Raw genomic sequence first — 20,089 nt, 5'->3', positions numbered from 1 at the left:
ACCTATGTATGAACTTTAAGTATCCTCTCCCTTCCCTCTCTCACTCTTGCATATTCTCACACCCCATCTCCCTTGTGTATATCCCACTCCTCTATAGTTATCCCACATGAGCTCCTCCTACATCATGGCCTTCATTTTACACCACCATGGAATGACTCACAATCCCATTTTTGTGTACATGCGTGTGCGCGTGCGCATGTCTGTGTGTGTGTGTGCATGAGAGAGAGAGAGAGAGAGAGAGAGAGAGAGAGAGACTCATCATAGCACCCTTTAAGTGCGTGAAGTATCATTTGAGTTTTAATCCCCCCTTTTCATGAAATTTTGAAGCCATCCCTTTGACCTTGTTTTTAGTGGGTTACTTGACCTCTTCTTTAATTAAATAAGTCAATTAAAAAATAATGACCTCTTCAATTCCTCTCTCCTTAGGTTAGGTTACATGTATGTAATAATTTCATTAGATTAGGAGCCTTTTGAAGTGTAGGTGAGCAAACTAATGAGGGAATTAGGTGAGAGAGATTAGGAAGCATGATAAGGTAGAATTAATGCGGTAGGTAATTTTAGGTGCTTTTAAAACGTAGAGCTTGTTTTTGGAGGACTTTTACTTTTTGTTGCCTATGGGATTGTGATGTTTTTTTGGGTCCCAATGTGGAAGATTCTATAACCAAATTTGGAAATGGTTAGGCTTTTGGATTAATGGTAATAAAGGGACTAGGTAGTCATTAATTACTCATTTAGAGGTTTTTAAAAGCTTTGATGGACATGTATGACATCAGGTAGTTAAATGTAGCTCAAGGGACCATGCCCCCCTTCCTAAGCCCCTTGTTTAACCCTCTTCTCTTCACCTTTTTAATGGCTCCAGAAGTCTCCCCATATGCAATCACTCCCATTTCCCCTTCTATTAATTATTGTGTTTACCTTTGTTTGGGCTACTTTATATTATCCTCTAAGGTTTAGCTTTGTTTGAGCTAATTTACATTAGTGATTTCCACCTCTCTCTCTCTCATCAAGCACTCAAATTTAGTAGTAACCAAAATTTAATTTGGTACACGTTGAAGGAGATCATGACATCTAATAGTGTTTTACGATTTCTTGAAGATTTAATGTATAAAGGTAGATTTTTTGAAGATTTAATGCTTAAAAGTTAGATGTAACTAGGAGGGTCAATGGAGTTGAGAGCGATGTCTTGATTACCATATATTAGGTAAACATATAGTGTCTTGCGCAAGGTAGATATGCTTGCATTAAAGGCACGAGGGAGGGTGAGACGGTGCACTATCAAGGCTAGTGGAGGGGGGTGGAGAGGAAGGTAGGAATAAGGCTCCTTTGGAGTGGAGACAAGTCTTGAGTCGAAACTTCCATAGGCAGATCACACAAGTGATGGCTTCAGCATAGGCCTTGGCAAAAGAATGGGTAGAGGTGCATATGGAGGCACCTTCGACTGTCACATGCATCATCTATAATTGAGATCTTGTTAGAGGGGAAGGTTCAAGGTGCTAGGTGAGGGATGCAAGTGATAGGTGGATGATTTCAAGGTCATGATGGTGACTAGATTGATGATTTTGCAGGTTAAGGGAGTTGATGGTTGTGTTGAATTCAGATTGCAAAGTCCAGTTTGGGAAGATACCCCCCCCCCCCCCCTTTGTCGCCCCTCACACACAGCCATCTACGAGGGGCACAACCGCCCAATGCTTGCGTTGGAAGGTAGCAAGGGGTCTGCTAGCCAGTTTAGGTGGGCGAATGCCTGAGGGGTCATTGCTCTGCTAAAAGGTGGTGTGAAGGGCTGCTGTCTTAGTCGACCCAATAAGAGGAGGGACGGGCCGGAACACTGACACAAAAGATTCCATGAAGGTCGCGCACTCCATGGCGAACTCCTGGAGCCACTATATGATTACTGTCGATCGACTGGTACGAAACACTCGTGTCTGTGTGTGTGTGTGAGAGAGCAAGTCAACGTGTGACTCAACACTTGAGGCCGAGAAGGGCGCAAATACAAGCTGAATGGCGGGAAATTCCCAAGCTTGAAGCTTACGCCTTCCATCTTCATCATCTCTTCTTCTTCTTCTTCGTCTTCGTCTTCGTCTTCTTCGACCGATTGATTGCTTCATCGCCTGCATGCACATCGGATTTCCTCACCTGCATGCACCTTCCTCCTCCACCACATCAGAGGCTCTGCTGCGCAATGCGGATGGATGACAACAAGGGCAGAAAGAGGTGACATAGGCAAGAAACGCTCATGAATGCACACAGGAGCAGAAAGGAGGTGAAATAGGCAAGAAACGCTAATGGATGGACTCACGGGAGAGAAATAGGCACGAAACGCTCAGGATTGTGGACTGAAGCGAGTCAGGAATGTGGAAAGGCAGAGTTCCCATCCGTTCGGGCTCCCGTCCTTCCTTTCATGGCCGGAGATGAGCCCCGAATCAGTCGGATTCTTTGTCATAGTCCTGAATGACGCAATGAATATTGCCTTCATTGAGCGAAGAGGGTGAGACGCTGGGTCGAGTGGCCTCGAAGTGGACGGTGATGATTGATCCAGCTATCACGCCCCATGCTGGAGCACACATGTGAGGAAAGGCATACTGCATTCCCGATCAAATGCATGGACTCTTGATCTGATTTCAGCTGCCGATCATGCGCATGATCTGCACTTGCGAGCATCTTCAAGCCGTCTCGGTTACTTATGTGTCGGCCTGGGTTGCGTTTGCGTTATTAGTTATGACTTGTCTAATCTGTGGCACCTTCCCTGCTTTCAGAACCAGTTCATGGCCATTTACGACTTGAAAACATCTGATATGGGTTCGGCACTGAGATCTAAATTTGGACTGATTCCTTTGAATGGAGTGCAAGAGATCGCATACGTCCCGTATTTCCTTTAGTAGTTGTGAATCTAAAACACAATGGAACTCCAAAAAAGAGGTCCTATCGTTATCAACTTTTCGGATGCGATGGCTTGTAATAACCTGGCATGTCCCGAACTGGAGATTATCGGACGGGACCGTAAGCGCAGTCCTACTTCAGAGAAAAATTCAAGCATTGAAGATGTCATAAACGATGAGTTTGCCGAGTTGACAGACGTACAAATCGTGGAAAGAATTGAGATATACAAGCACCATTCTAAGAAACTCAAGATGAAAGACGGAGGCATGAAAATTGAAATTAAACTGCAGAAGCTTCACAAGGAGCTAGAGCGGAGGCAGTCGCAATCTAAAGAGGTAAGTCTTTTCTTTATGAGCTTCAATAATTTATACAATGCCAGTATTGAGCTCAGGAATCTTTGCACAACTGCATGTGGCAATGCAAGGGCAAGAACAAGCCACTCTCCATAATGAGAGCGTGGTCAGCCTAGCCATGATACTTCTTAAACAGAATTGATAAAAAGCTCCACAATTGATCCCTTCTCGTTTTGTGAAAGCCAAGAACTGTAGCTAGGTTTGCTCAGCACAAAGCTCTCTCTTGTTGATTAATCATGGGCCAGCTAAGTTTGACAATCATCTCTTGGGAGATCCGTACATTGTTTTGATCAATTGTTTGGTAAATCTGAAAAACCAATAATGCAGCAATAATGGCTGCATTCTTTCTACTTTGTTTTGTTCATTCAAAAGGCTTTTGGGAATCGATCTATTTCAAGTGTTGATCTGGATGGGGAGGTGGCGATATATATACACAAACTGAGTTAATACGACTCCGCATGGTATCTTTGCCTTACAAATGAAGCCTCATTTCATGTTACATGAATCTTTTAAACCCCTCTAGCATATTGGTGCAATACTCTCTCTCTCCACTTTTGTTCAGTTCCGCTGCACCTCACATGCCCTCGTATAACCAGAGATGCCACGGTGCCCCCCTCTTGCCTTGTCGGGATTGGAAATGGGTCAATGATCCAGCCCCTGCCCAAACGGGCTATTACTAGGACCCTCTGCCGCTCAAGCATATCTGGGACATCATGACTATCTAGGTCCCCATTTGTCTTGAGTTGAAGAAGTCCTCCAAGTCCCACTTTGTACTGTGTGGAATGGTAGGGGTCTATGCAAAAACTAGACCTTGAGGGGCACACAAATCCTAGACATACCAAGATGGGGGACCGAGGATCTCAATCCTCCCCATTTGAGTGCCCTACCTCCCTCCGGTGAGATAGGGATTACATGTGCCTCTGGCTCGGTGGAGAGGTGTCTCCATGCCCGAAATAACTGGCTGGTCTACCATCCCACTGTGTATCCAATGTGCGTAGCATGGGACCCTCCTTGATCCTGAACCTTTGAGCGCAAAAGTGGTTGACGCTCAAACTTATGTCCACTCTATGCTTCCTCTGGTGTCATGTCATGTAAAGCATTAGTAGGGGACGGGTTCAACAAACAAACAGCTGTGCCAATTGCTTCTGCCCAAAACCTTTCAAGCATGTCCATTTTTTGCATCATACTCCTTGCACACTCAACACTGATGTGGTTCTTCTTTTTTCTACTCCATTTTGTTGCTGTGTTTATATGTAAGGAAAATCATGTGTGTATTTGTTGGAAAGGTCACCTCCCCATCTGTAAGCCCCCGAATGAGGAGAGCGTGGGGGAGGTAGACCAAGGGCTGCCATGTGGGCAGCACACTGACAGGACAAAGGCTGCCATATGGGCAGCACACAGGCTGCCATGTGGGCAGCACAAAGCTATGGAATCCAGGTGCCAAGGAAGGGCCTGGCAGAGGCTGTACAATGGAGAAACAGGTTGCAATTGGAGGCGCAGCATGGCGACCTGTTTGGGCAGGCTTGTGTGCAGGGTTATGGCCTGCAGCAGGTCCTGACCATGGCGGGACAGGCGCTGACCTGTACGGCTGCAGTATGGCTACATGGCAAGGGCTGTGGGCGGGGTCTTGGCCTGCAACAGGCCCTGGAAGCAGGCCATACATATGCGGATCAGGAACAGCTACCAGGCGGGGGCATTGGGTAGGCCATGGGCTTGCAATAGGCTCTGACTGGGGCGGGGCAGTACATGTGACAGTGGCTGAAGGCCACGTGGCAAGGCGGGCCAGCATGGGGCAGCAAATGGGCTGCCCACTGGTCGGGGTTTACAGACCAGCAGGTTGGTGGGTAGGGGCAGTCTGGTCGGCCACATCGGGCCCCTACCAGGTCGGTTGGAGCAGCAAACCTACAGCAGACAGGAGCAGCAGTTAGGGCTTTCTTGGGCTTAGAGAGAAACACTCTGGACAGAGAGTCTACATTTGCTCGAGGTGGAGCACGCGGGCTCAGAGATCTAGAAGTGCTTGACATCTAGTAGGAGAACCTTTTGGTATTGTACCTTGTCCTACTTTGTGGATGGACGGAAATATAAAGTGTTGCTTCTATATTTGTCTCTGAGCATTGTCTATTTACTGGCTTGCACATCTATCATAAGTTTAAGAAGTTTGTGATTCCACACCCCACACCACACTGTGTGAGCTCGTGGGCAATTCTATCAGTCTTCGCTGTGCGTACCCTCTATTGGGTCATTTTTAACAGTATTCCCAATGCTTGCAATATCTCAGTAAACTTTTTGGAGATATATTCTCCCCTATTGTTGGATCCACGGCATTTGATTTGACAAGCAATCTTCAAAGAGCATTCAAATCTTTTGATCAGCACATTTCATGACTGACAATAGATTCATGGCAATTGCTGCCACATAAATAACATCACAAATGAAGTTTAGCTTCCCATTTGGAAGTTGAACTAGTACGTCATCAATTCCTTTGACTGGAAGTGGATGATTATCTCCTAGATCATCATCTGGAGATCCCTTGACTGGATCAAGTGTTTTGAACCAATCAGGTCTACAACACATATGTTGTGATGCACCTGAATCCACTATCCATACATCTCAGTCAGTTTTCTTTGATGCACTCAATGCTGTGCATAATTTGATGTCCTTGACGTATATGTCATTGCATGACTTGTCTGCGACATTTAGAGCCTTTGTCTATGATTTCTTGCCATTGTTGCGAGGTCTAGCCTTTGTCTTTCTAGGCATTCTTTGGCAATGTGACCCAACTTGCCACATTTAGAGCATTTGATTTTGCTCTTTGTAGATGGGTTCTGCTTACCAAAGGCTGATGTCCGTAATTTTTCTCTTTGCAAATGGATTCTGCTTACCAAAAGACTGCTGTCTCAATTGGCTTTGATTGTGCTATCTAGGCTTGGACTTAGAGCTTTTACCATGTTGTGCATTCCTGTGAGGATTCTTACCTTTGACATATTGCACATCTTTGCCACCATTGCACCTTCAACATGGTCATCCCTCAATTCTTTTCTCTGCTCCCCTTCTGCGAAAGGCTCAACCCAAGGAGTTGAGTCGTATGTTGTTGTTCCTATTGTGTCGTTCTGCACGTCTACCTGTACTGCGTGGTTGGGCTCTCCTAAGGTGCACATCTGTCTGTAGCTTAGGCTTTGCCTTGGGCATCTAGAAACCTCGACCCTCTAATTGAGAGAGCCCCAATCTAAGGTCTTGAGAAATATCTCATTTGGCAAGTGCTCCAGCAACTCTGTTATCATAGAAGCCGTCATTTGCTAGAATCAAGGCTACTGTGGGTGGTGAAACACCCTCCGATAGAAGACAAAATGGAGTGGTTTGGAACTTAAGGGTCTCTAGGAAACGTGGCACATGGTGCGTTGAGTCTAAAGAGTTTATAAGTGTATTCGGGCTACACTTGTCGACACCTACCTTCTAAACCTTTGGGAAGAATCTATGGGTGAAGGTTTCTTGGATCCAAGAACAAACAGTAGACTGATTAAGCTAATCCCAAAAGGAGGTCCCAACGTCTACTTGTACTGCGTGGTCGGGCTCTTTTAAGGTGCACATCTGTGTGTAGCATAGGCTTTGCCTTGGGCATCTAGAAACCTTGACCCTCTAATCGAGAGAGCCCCAATCTAAGGTCTTGAGAAATATCTCATTCGACAAGTGCTCTAGCAACTCTGTTATCAATGGAGTGGTTTGGAAGGTTGGGGAACTTGAGGGTCTCTAGGAAATGTGGCACACGGTGCGTTGAGTCTATGTCGTCCACTATGAAGCCATGATACCAAGGGATAAAGAAGACTAGGTGACGGTGGAGCAAAACTAGGTCTGCTCCACTAGGGGTTGAATGATATGGGGGAGCTCAATTGGAGTAGATGGTGACCTCTTGGATGTGGTCGCTCTCTAGTGCTGAGCTTGCTTGAATCCGATCTCAAACTTGGCTCCTTGTGGACATGAGGCCTACAATGTGGCCCACTAAAACTTTGTCTTGCAAAGATTGTATTGTGATCTGCACCTACTGCTTGTCCTATGGGGAGAGCTAAATGTGAATGGCTTTAGGAGTCAAGGGAGTTGCTGTAAAAGCCCCTATGGCTAGTGCAAGAGGTCACCACCTGGATTGCAATCCCCAAAATGACGAAGAGAAAAGCTGCTCAGGTTGTTGGAAAGAGTCAAGTGGATTGAGAAAAGGGATTGAAAAAGAGGGAAACCAGAATGGGGGTCTGCAGGCTGCAACTACCACTAGAATCTCCTTGGGTTGGCTAAAAAAACCACCAGAGGAGAGAATGCGATAAGGCAGGGTGGGCTACCTTAGCAAGAAAGGCCTAAAAGCCTTGCTGATACACATCACATGGGTGTCTCAAAGCAGGCAGGTAGATGGCCAAGTGGCCCGTGGAGCTGGACCAAAAGCTACACAGCCAGAAAACCGCCAGTCACAGCCTAGGGGAGGTAGGAAGAGGCAGAAAGGGCGTGATCACGTTTGATGCATACCGTTCGATATTAGTACGGTACTAAACGAACTAAAAAATCTTAGGCGTACGTTCGATGGTACGTTCAATACCAAAAAAAAAAAAGACAAGATTTTAGAGTTTTGGAGTAGGTACTTGTACAAGCTTTTAAACTTGTACAAAACATGTAATATAGGTGCTTCATGGAGATAGAGGTAGAGAGATGAAGATGCTTGATGCAGCTTGAGCCTCATCACTTGTTGGAGATGGAGAAGGGAGAGTCGAGACTCAGAGTCGGAGGTATATGCTTAGTGTGAGATCATAGTGAGGAGAGAGGGGGTTTATATGGAACCTTGCCATTTGGGAGGCCCAAAATCAGTTTGGCAGAACCACCACCAATAACAAACCAGTCATCCAAAACAAATGAACACAAAAAACAAAAACAAAAACAAAAACAAACAAACAAACAAACAAACAAACAAAACAAACCGGGGAAAAAAAAGAAAACCAAAAAAGAAAAAAAAATGAACATAACGTACGGATCGTACGGCACCGTACGGAACGGAACGGAACGGAATAGAACGGAACGTTCCGTACGTTGAACGAAGGCAACCATGGCAGCTCTAAAGAATGTAGGTTGAAGATCAGAATGTAGGAGGGGGATGGCGTAGAGCAGGCGGTGGGGCAGAAAGGGGCAGCATGATGGGGGGTTCAGACTACGGGATCGAGAGGAGGGAGGTGCAAGAGGCTAGTAGGGGGGAAGGAGAGGCATGAGCGGGGAGGGAGAGCTAACGGGCAGAAGAAATAAAGGGGAGACAAGGGCAGCGGGAGCAGCAGCAGGGAGATCTAGCAAATAGCTGATATCTTCACAAAGCCATTTGGATTTTCAATGGTAAGGCTCTTGTGCTTTTGCAATCGTATAGCAATAAGAACGGGTGGCTATGTACGTGTAGAACTTAGAGAACTTTGGTTGTCTGGGAAGGAAGCATCCTCCTCCAATTGATGCGGTTGTTTTGAGAAGACCACATCGCGGCTTACTATTACCTTCTTGGTAACAGGATTATAGAGACGGTAACCCTTCGCCTCTTCATTGTAGCCCAAGAAAATACACTTCCGGCTCTTCGGTTCCCATTTGGTCCTATTAGCATCAGGGACATGCACAAAACAGTCACATCCAAAAACTCTAAAATGTGCAGCTGAAGGTTTCTTACCAGAAAAGGCTTACAGTGGAGTCATCCCATTCACAACCTTCATGTAGCTATGATTCAGAATGTAAACTACCGTGTTACATGCTTCAGCCCAGAAAGTCTTTGGCAAATCTTTCCCTTTCATTATACTCCTGCCCATTTCGCAGATGACGCGCATCTTGCGCTCTGCTACTCCATTTTGCTATGGTGTATGTGGCGAGGGTTTCTGTCTCTTGATCCCGTGACTTTTGCAGTAACTTTCGAATTCACTTGATGTGAACTCACTACCTCTGTTTGATCTCAACTTCTTCACCTTCCTTCCTGTTTCTTTCTCGACCATTACATGCCATTCTTTGAACTTACTAAAAGCCTCATCTTTAGTCTTCATGAAGTATATCCAAATAAGATAAAAGTTATCATACAATGTTGTAAAAAACAAAGATAGGTAAAAGAGCGTCTCATGTATTATTCCGTAACATAACTCTTAGTATTGTTATCTGAAAATTTATTTTGCTGGTATTAGAGGTGCTTAGCAGGTTATATTGTAATTGTATAAAAGGCTGTGTTGGGTTGTATTGTAAATCCACCTCCGCTATGGAGTCCAGAGGGAGGTGGGGTGTCGAAAGGGCTTTCAGATGGGGTCTGTTTCAAGTCAATCAGGTCACCGTAACCCGAGATATACAATCAAATAAGTTAGTATAGGGGTCATGCACCCATGGGGGGGGGGTAGAGTGGTTTAATTAAGGAGTGTGAGACTCAGTGTAAATAGGACCTTGAGAAGTATCTGGAGCATGAGCATTGGTGAGAGATTTCTCTAGAGAGAGCGAGGTGATCAAAGAGGCTTGACGTGGTGGTGCTTGTGTATAGTTTTATACATATATGCAGCTTTTGGAGATCGCTTGCTCTTCCTCCTTCACCCTTGCTTGCATCCTGAGCATGAAGCACGTGCAGTGCATAGATAAATAATTGGGCTTTCATTTTGGTAGAGACATTGATACAAGAAAAAAGGGAAGATCGAGAGAGTGTTAAAAAAGGTGAAAGATAGGATCAGAAGACTACTAGTTCTTTTCAGAGGATTCAATGCCCATTCACATGAAGTCTTCCTCTTCACAAAACTCTAGATGCAAGATACACTCAGGGAGATCTTCCTCATCTTACAGAGTTATTTCTTCCCATTCTTCTTCTACTACTCGTAGAAGCACCGACCAGTAATCTCCATGAACCTCATTAAAGAGTACCTCAACTTGCAAACCATAAAAAAGAACTCCGAGTACCTCCGAGTCAAACTCCAAGGATAGAATCATACTCTACTTCAAAAAAGTACTTATGAAACGCAAACTGAAACCAGGACAAGTAGGATCAGAAACAGTGAGGGCTCCAAGTGATGAGCTTATGCATCGGGCTCTAGAGCATGTAACCAGGAACAAGACTCAAAGTAACTTCCCACAATCTGACTGGAAATGGATCACAAAAACTCAAAGAGACTCTTCAAGACATCAACCCACAAGTTGGCCACGGTCAAAAGTCTTATCATATCTTCCCCAAGATCATCATCGAGCACTAGAAATGATGCAGCCCACCATCTCTGTCCAACAGGCTCACACCTAGTGCAATAGCCCGTAGCCCGCCCGTCAAGCAGCATCCCTGTCGCATGTCTCTCCTGCTCACGGACTCACAGACCCAAGGTTCTCTAGGCCTACTTGATAACGACGCCACCCCCATCCAAACAAAGCCCCTTCTACCAGTCGGATCCTCAGCTATTACACAGTCTCCTGCTCACACACAAGGCCTTCTGTCTAGGAGAAATGATGCCATGGTTATGCCTTTTTGTTGCTCACAAGCTTTTGTGTCGCTTAGAACCTCCAGCCTCCTACAGAGACACCTCGGATAACTGCCACAGCCAATCCTTCGTCATCACGAAGCACCTGGAGCCCATCTACTTCAAGCTTCTGTAGTCGAAATCCCACACCCGTCACATTCACAGTCACCACCGCAGCTTCCCTTGCTCACAAAGCTCTCTTCGTCACACACAACCTTCTTTAGTAGATACGCACGAGAAGGAACGGATGAAGAGGGATTTGCAAGTGGAGCAAGAGCGATAAAGATGCGAACCATAGGTGATAGGCCCTCAAGCAAGGAGTCAAAGTCTTTATGCGCATCTTGCTGCCTTTTCGTGATTTTAGTGATTCTGTATCTCCTAACGAGCTAGGTCTCTATCGACGAGCGTATGGGGGTTTTGCAAAGGTAGATCATTGCTACATCTTGGATCCACTATATCACACTGAAAATTCTTGTCGTTAAGAATTGGCGTAAGGTAGATGAAGAGTGACAACTTGCCATAAAAGCCCATGAAGAATCCGAACTGAAAGCAGTCACTACCGAGTTATGTAATGTTAGCGTAGGTGGATGCATTGTGTCGCTAACCTCCTCACAAAGTAAACCTATCTACGATTTTTGATGTTACTTCGTGCGATGGTACGATAACACTGATGATGAAGCCTGTGCAAAGCTCTCTTGGTATTGACATGCAGAGGTGAGAATGGAATGAAAAGGGTCGATTGGTCAGTCGAGTTTAAGAGGGAAGAAGGAAAAAAAAACTCTGTACAGGTGTACTGGTCTTCAACTGCGCTGATAGCAAAGAAGTGTATGGTGATGGGGCAATCCAACTGGTTTACAGGTTGTTCTTTGCACAGGGACCTTATGCTGTGTATCGTTCAGATTTGCCCACAAGCTATCCAGCTTACTTGGCTTTTTTTGTGTGCTACTCAGTGGAGTTTGAGTTTCAAATTCCTGTGGCAATTATAGTTGGGCATGTGAGCACGGATGTTGGAGATAGTCAGAGTAGTGAGTGAAAATTAATTTGCAGGCTAAAATCAACATACAGTTGATTTGTTAGTCGAGCATACCAGATGGGCCACTTTGACTATTAAGTTTGATGCTTTGGAGTGGGCTTTTGCTGCAAGCCCGTAGTTGAGGTCCATTTGAGACTGTTCTCTACTTTGATAGTAGGTGAGTGATTTGATGGAGGGGTGAAAATGGTGGAGGTACCAATTTTCCAAGGTAAGGAGGGGGAGGATGTTGAGGCCAATATCTCGGGAATTTTGTGAGGGCCAGTCGTATCTCGGGTTGGCCAGAAGTTTCGTGGGCTCAATCCCTTTCTGATTTCTTGGAAGGGATGGCATTAGCCTGGTATATGACACTTTCAGAGGGAGTAAAGATTGATTGGGCAGCTGTTACTGATGCCTTAAGAAGCTGTTTGGAGAGGATGAATCCCCAAATGTTTTGTTGGTTCAGCTGGATCAGTTATGCCAATTAGAGGAGTCACTAGTTAAGATCTTTGAAATGCGCTTTGAATCAGTGTGGAGCAAGTACGAGGCAGCTGTCGCAAGGGCTGTAGCTGCAAAGGTTGAGGGATGCCATGGACAGACTGAAGGTGAGTTGGCACTACTGGATTGGATCATTTGAGGCTGAATAGCAGGCTTGGAACCCCAGCTGAGGCAGAAGGTTCAAGGGAAGGATCCCCAAAATTATGCTGCTGCTTTACAGGTGGCTCTGGCCAAAGAGAAGAAGAAGTTGGAAGCAGAGCCAATTATACCTATACCTTTGACTTCAGTGGGAGCGAATACATCTTCTGCAGTGAATAATACAGTTACTATGCCGTCCACTAGTGCCAACCAATTGGAGAAGAATATAGAAAGAATGATGGCCGAGTTCAATGAACTGAAGTTGCATTTGGTGCAAGCCCCACCAACTAATGCACCCAGGATGGAATTGACATTCCACGTGACTGGCAATATTATCTGCTTTGAATGTTATGAGAAAGGACATGTGAAGTATGATTGCCCACGTTTGGTAGGAAAGAAATTCATGAATGAGGTATTTGAGCCCTACTTGGGCAAGTTCATACGAGTCTTCATAGATGATTTTTGTATTTACAGCTTTAAAGCAGACCATCTAGAAAAGACTCGGTTGGCATTACAACGAATAGATGATGCCCAAGTAACTTGAACCCTTTGAAGTGTCATATTGCAGAGAATAAATTGAAATTGCTTGGTCATGTGGTCTCCCAGCAAGGGATTGAGATGGATTCTGAAAAGGTTGTTGGCATAGAGGATATGCCGATGCCAAAGACAGGGCGGCAATTAAAGACCTTTGTCCAGAAATTTACCTACTATGGAAGGTTTCTATGGGAATTGGAACAAGAGCTCTATCCTTTGCATCAGCTAGCCAAAAAGAAGATTGAGTTTCATTGGACAGATCAGACCCAAAAAGCATTTGAGAGGGTCAAGAAAATTTTACAGGGAGGACCAGTTCTCATGCCTCCTTATTGGGAAAAGGATTTCTTTGTAAGTATGAGTGTAACAGAGAATGCAGTAGCTGCTATGCTATTACAGAAAGGGGTGAAGGGTTATATGCAGCCATTTACTATGCGAGCCGCAGTCTAATGGATGCAGAGGGGAGGTATTCTGAGATCAAAAAACAAGGGCTGGCAATGATGTATGCAGTACGTAAATTTAGGTCTTGTTTGCTGCCCAAGCCTTTTGTTTTTCTAACAGATTCAATGATCATGCCATATCTTGCAAGGAAGCCCAATCCATCTGGGAAATTTGTGAAGTGGCTGGTTGAGTTGCAGGAATTTCAATTTAGTATTCTACCCGTGCTAATTTTCTCACAGGAAGGGAAATGGTAGAGGAAGTGGAAATCAAGGAAGGAAGGAAGTGGAAGTGGAAATCAAGGAAGGAAGTGGAAGAACAGGCTGTTTCGCAGTCTATGCAGCAAGGTCAAGAGCTGATGAAGCCACGGTATGCTTTGTATTTTGATGGAGCTTTTTGACGAAGCACAGGAAGGGGAAGTATTGGTATTTGTATATGTGACCCCACAGGTCAGGAAATTGCAGCAGAGGGAAGAGAGTTAGGCTGCATTAACTACAATAATGAGGCTGAATATTTATCCCTGATATCTGGCCTGGAGCTCAGTCAACAAATGGGTATTCGAGGACTTTTGGTCTGCGGGGATTCTCTGCTAATAATATCACAGATGCAAGAGGCTTGGCAAGTCAGAAATAAAGCATTAAAACCCTTATGAGAAGAAGCTGAACAGTTATGTGGACAGGTAGAGGTGGGTGCATTCCTGCATATCACTAGGCCGCAGAATGCTTGGGCAGCGGGCTAATGCTTTGGCCCAAGAGGCACTAAAAGTAGAGGTGAATGCAATACTTTTGGAATCTGGATTAGAGGATTTGCAAGACGTGTACAATTTTCTGCAAGAAGGTAAAACCCCTGATAATATATCAAAATATGAGCAGAGGAAGTTAGTGGCAAAAGCCAGGCCCTATACATTGTTGGGGGATATTTTATATAAAATGGGCAAAGATATGATCTTGAGGAGGGTGATCGGAACTGCAGAAGCACAGCGGGTGATGGAAGCTTGCCATGAGGACGTATGTGGAGGTCACTTTGCACACGAAAGTACTGCCAGAAAAGTTTTGACAGCAGGGTATTGGTGGCCCTGTATGCATAAATACTTTCAGGAGTGGTGTGCCACTTGTCATACTTGTCAAGCATTGGGGAGGAGGCAACTGAAGAGGGGCCCACTTCACCCCATCCAGGATAGGCCTTTTGAAAAATGGGGATTGGATTTCATAGGGCCATTGCCACGCTCCCGCCATGGAAAATACTATATCCTAGTGGCTACCAATTATGTTACTCGTTGGCCTGAAGCAAAAGCTGTAACAGCCTATTATCCTCAATGCAGGGTCTTGTGGAGAAGACTAATGGTTTATTGTGTGATATCATTGCTAAAGTAATCGAAAAGAGCAGAGGTGAATGGGAGAAGTGGCTGCCCACAGCCTTATGGGCATATCGGGTTATTAACAAAGTAGCTACAGGTTTCACCCCCTTTCATTTGGTTTACGGAACAGAGGCAATCTTACCGATCAAACTAGCGTTGCCAACCTTGAGAATAGCAGTGGAACATAATTTGGATGAAACAGAAACATGTGCTGCTAGGTTATTTGCTTTGGAGAGGTTAGATGAGCAACAATAGGAAGCAATGCTTACCAATGAGATACAACAGATAATTATGAAGGCCAGAATGGATGATCAGATAAAATCAGGAGTTTTTCAAGGAAGGAGATTTAGTTCTGAAATATGATTATAAACTTGATCACCGTTTGGATGAGAAATTCTTGGTACGGTGGGAAGGCCCATTTATCATTTTGAAGGCTTATGCAAACGGGACTATGATCTGCAAGAGCTTGGACAGCATTTGCCCATTGAAAGAGTGAATGGATTTCGCTTGAAAAGGTTCAAAGCAAGTCTGGATGTATGAAAGGATGTTGAGTTATGTACAGCCAGTTTTCAAAAAAAAAAAAAAAACAGCTTGTGTGTTTGTTTCTTTCCTGTCTGCCAAGCATGTCCACATTCTTGGCAGCCAGGGGTGGAAATGTTATCCGAAAATTATTTTGCTGGTATTAGAGCTTCTTAGCAGGTTCTAGTGAAAGGCTGTGTTGGGTTGTATTGTAAATCCACCTCCGCTATGGAGTCTAGAGGGAGATATATAATCAAATAAGTTAGTGTGGTCATGCACCCATGGGGGGGGTAGAGTGGTTTAACTAAGGAGTGTGAGACTCAGTGTTAATAGGACCTTGAGAAGTATCTGGAGCATGAGCGTTGGCGAGAGATTTCTCTAGGAGCGAGGTGATCAAAGAGGCTTGACGTGGTGGTGCTTGTGTACAGTTTTTTTTGGATATACAGATATGCAGCTTTTGAAGATCACTTGCTCTTTCTCCTTCACCCTTGCATGAAGCACTTGCAGTACATAGATAAAGAATTGGGCTTTCAGTATATTTACTGTTAATTAACTATATCATTTTGAAGTTGGGCAAAAACACTTCCCTCTAACTTCTAAGTGTGTACTGCATTCCCGTACGGCGACCAACCACAAAATTATGTGTTGTGTGTAGCATTGTGGCTTGCTGGAGTGTGTGAATACATAGAAGGACTTTGAAAGACAACCAATGATTTTGAGTTGTGTAATCTCTCAAAATGATGTCTCTTAATCCAGTTATCAAAATCCTAAGAGTTATTGTAGTTTTTGCCCATGTTCACCGTTGTAAAAATCTGCTGCAACATCCTCTCTTGTTGGGAATCTATTGTATCATCTGAAAAAGTTGGTTCCATCAAATCTGATTGCTCTGCCTAATTACAAGCTCTGAAACACGGTGTAGCCATGTAGCTGGTGTTCCCAGCAAGGATGTAGGACCTTGTGAGTTTGTGCCTACTCCAGTGAAAGGTGGCCTAACAGAATGGAAGTGTGTGCGCATGGCAGCCTTGGCTGCAAAAAGTGGAGGGCAAGGGCTGCAAGATGAAGAAGAGGCTGCTGACACTGAGCCATTGGATGATGCCAACACATTGGGTTCTGCAAAGAGAAGTAGAGGGGCATCAACTGCATCGAGCGCGGGTCCTAGTGCTACAAGAACACCCTTGCCACATGGATCAATTAGTGTGGATGCTAGTGCGGGAAAAAGAGGATCACTGCAAAGGTCTAGCATTCAAGCACACTTGCAAAAGCAAGCAGTGAAGGAGGCCACTAGTGATGCAGTAGATGGAGAGTGTCTGAGCATAGCGTCGCCATCGAGCCACGAGAGGCGTGAGATATGAGAGAGGATAGTTAATGGCTGATGGGAAGGGGGTGAGGTTGGATCTAGGGGGCGAGCAGGTGGGGGATTCAGAGATACCATCGCAGGCCCCTCAGAAAAGGGTTATTGGACAATGCAGTGTTTTGATTGTTTTTCCTTTTCATTGCTGCACAATTGATTTAATAATAACCTGCAATTGAATTCCGGAATTCCGTTTTTTTCATATATCTTATTTCCCATAGTCTCTCATAGTTCTTATGGCTTTTGCTTAAGCTATGTTGTTCGCTCATAGAAGTCAGCTATTCTTGGATGCCAGCATTGGGATGTTAGTTGCGACGAGTGGAATAGAATGAATGATTCTCATTGCGCAATTGTAAACAATTGGTTTTTTGCTATATTGTTTCACAGGGGTTGAAGGCTTCAATCAAAATGAAAGCTGGTATTGGCGAACTCTCCCACAGAGGTGCTAAATTTGTTTCTTGCTCCTTTTTTTAAAATTAAACTCTCTTAAGTTTGGCATCTTGAAATTCTTTTTGATAATGTGAATACTCATCATGACTTTGGAGTTATGTCAGTCAGAGGAGACTAAAGCAGTCATCTTTGCAAAGTATACACATTTTTTCTTGTCTTGTTATTATGACCTGTTGAAGTTGGGAGGAACTATTCTCTATGGTAAGGATAGGTGCAGAGAGGAGAATAGCATGCATTGATTGGAAAAGTGGTAAAGATATTACCAAATCATTGATGACATACAGCTGATTATTAGAGCTTGCTTACTGTGCTGCGCTTTCTTATGTAAAATAGCCTGGAGAACTGAAGAATGATATCACATAAGGATATGCTTCGAAGCTATCCAAATGCTATATTGTATCCTCGATATTGGATGAGTTCCTTTTTGATTGACACAAGGAAAATTAAGAGAACTGTCAAGCCAGTGTTACTTAAGCATCCAGCTAACTTTTAGAAATACTTAATATCAAGCAGAAATATTTGCTACACTGTTAAAAAATAATAATATAAATGTTGCGCTGTTGAGGCAATGGCATGGTCATCCACTATTTCAGTAAATATATGGCAACATTAGATTACACCAGTCCCTTCAATAAAACAAGATGAATGATATTCATTAGGCCTGCCCCTAAGAAATGGGTAATTCAATGAGGGATCACCATGAAGGCAAAGGAGAGCTGATTTCCTAATATGTGAATTCAAAGGCATTGCTGCTTGGGCAGAGGCGGTAGGTGCAAAGAGATAAGGGAGACAAAGACCAAGTGATCTTGCTATGTACATGGAGTGTCATTAATCACCGAGCTAAGCATTTAATCATATCAAAATAGTAGTCATCTACAGCATCACTATCATCATCAACAACAACATCATCATTAGAACGATTGTCCTCATAATACAAAGTGGAGCACACCCCCCTCGTCAAGAGTGAGGGAGCGATAGCATGAAATCAGGAATAGAGTACTGCCGGTTCCCTGTGGATGCAACCCTACGCTGTCTCCTGGTCACAACAAGGGTGACAGTCACCCTAGTCAGTCGCGCTCCCACTTTGAACATGAAAGGAATGTCCCCGAGTGTAATCTGTGCATCAACCCGCTGTCTCATGGTGAAAATAGGTTCGGAAAAGCTAACCCCCAAATAGGTATATGATGAAACAATCTCGATTGGTGACTTGTCAAAAGTAAATTGCTCCTGATGCATCATGACCGGAGCTGTATTGAAGATCATGACCTTGGTTTTGCCAAGGTTGACCTTAAGATCATGTGACTCACAGAAAGACTCTAGTGTATCTAAGTGCCTCTGGAGCCTCTTTGCTGAGGACGATAGGAGTATCACATGATCTACCCAACGCGATAATTGAATGAGAGTACCAGCAAGAGAGCAGCCAGCCTCCCCTAGCGTCTGCATGACTACCTCAAGCTCATCGATGTAGAGGCCAAACAAGGTGGGTGATAAAGGACATCCTTGTTCGACCCCTATCGTGCTCAAAATCTCATCTGTCCATCTAGATCTTGTCCGGACTCTGCTTGAGACTCTCTCCTAAAGTGCCATGACTGCCTAGATAATCTCCTGATCATAGCCCAAGTCCTGCAAGCGTTTGCTCTAGGAATTGTATTAAAGGCTTTACAAAAATCCACAAGCAACAATAAACCCTCTGTCTCTGGTCCCTCGCCTCCTCAATAATACATTTGAGTGTAAGAATGTGATCCATAGTCCCATGATCATGTCGGAATCTTGCTTGTCCATATGCTTTGACCGCCTCGCATCTCTACGAATCGATTGACCTCATAACTGATGCATAACTCTTGGCCATGACATGCCCAATCATAATGGTCTTGTAGTTTCTCGAACTCATGGGATCCCATGCCTTGTGGATGGGTGCGAGTGTGTTAAGGATCCAACTGTGTGGGAAACCAAGGCAAACAGCTTCATTAAAGAGCTTTGCTAGGATCGGAGCAAGGATGTTAATGACGTATGCAATGAATTTAGTGCATAGACCCTCGTGATCTTTCGCTCGGTTGTTATGAAGCTTCATTACAGCATCCTTAACACCTCTTTTGGTGAGAGTGTACAGGAAGTAGGATGAGGTATGTGTGATAGGTCAGGAACAGGCTGATTTGGGATGTCATATAATGTGCGTGCATAATCATACCAAACCTGAGTGTCGGTGAGAGGTGAGGGGGACCGTCTCTCTAGAAAGCTCCGCCAAAAGTCTTTGGAGTTGTTACTAAACAAGGTGTTTAGTAATTCCTTCTCGTCTTTGTAGACAAATTCCTGTTTCTTCTGAGAACCAATCGGCGATACTTGCTTATTGTGTCAGGTTTGGTCGGGACGTTGTGTTTGGTTTTGAATCTGGCACAAAGCCTTACACTCATCATTGTACCATCTGCTGCAAGGGATAGTCCCAATTGGTGGTGGGTGGGTAGAGCAAGTAGTGTGAGGAAAGGCGTGAAGTGCAGCCTCATGGAGTGAGTGGGTGATCAGGACAGCGCGATCCTCTAGTAGGGAATAAAGTCAATATATGTGAGAAGTGTATAAAGGAGTGCTGAGTATGTAGGTGAGAACTTGTCCTGATATGTGCTGTGAGTGATCGGAGGAGTGAAGGGTATCGCGAGGTGAGGTATGGAGATATGGAAGAAGAGGTAGGTGTGGTCAGCCCCAGGAGGGAGTGGTGCGACAGAAAAGTCAGTGATAGAGAGGCAAAGGCAGGGGATCCCATGATGTAATCAACAACGCTGCCTCCTTCGTAAGGGAAGCAAGTAAAGCCCTTCCTCGCCACTCGAGGAAGGGCATCTGTTAAGACCATTATAAATAAATGAGATCATGCATTTTGCCAAGATCTAGCAGTGCTTGCCCGTAAGATGTGATAGTGGCTCGCCTGTCAGTTGAGGCTCGTAGCAGACCTGCATTCAATATTATTTTCAGCCAGCTTCAGGCTCAGAAGCTGAATTTTGATGTGGAGATGAAGGCTATACTCCTTTTGCGTTCATTGCCATTCTCATGGGACAACTTTTGTACAGCTATGAGTAACTCTGCACTTAACGGAGTACTGAAGTTTGA

General features: G+C 44.5%; 1 protein-coding gene across 1 annotated transcript in view; it reads left to right on the top strand.

Moving 5' to 3' along the window:
• Positions 1-2,719: 2,719 nt before the first annotated feature.
• Positions 2,720-20,089, top strand: part of LOC147885880 (uncharacterized) — a 93,985-nt gene continuing 76,615 nt past the window's right edge. Inside the window, exons 1-2 of the mRNA XM_087396763.1 lie at positions 2,720-3,212; positions 16,931-16,985. Coding sequence (XP_087252889.1) covers positions 2,898-3,212; positions 16,931-16,985 — 370 coding nt within the window. The 5' untranslated portion in view covers positions 2,720-2,897. The remainder of the gene's footprint in view (positions 3,213-16,930; positions 16,986-20,089) is intronic.

The sequence above is a fragment of the Dipteris shenzhenensis genome, chromosome 25, assembly GCF_047967505.1.
Source record: "Dipteris shenzhenensis isolate YYH24624 ecotype China chromosome 25, Dip_SZ_1.0, whole genome shotgun sequence".
Lineage (NCBI taxonomy): Eukaryota > Viridiplantae > Streptophyta > Polypodiopsida > Gleicheniales > Dipteridaceae > Dipteris > Dipteris shenzhenensis.
This window is presented reverse-complemented; position numbering and strand designations above follow the sequence as displayed.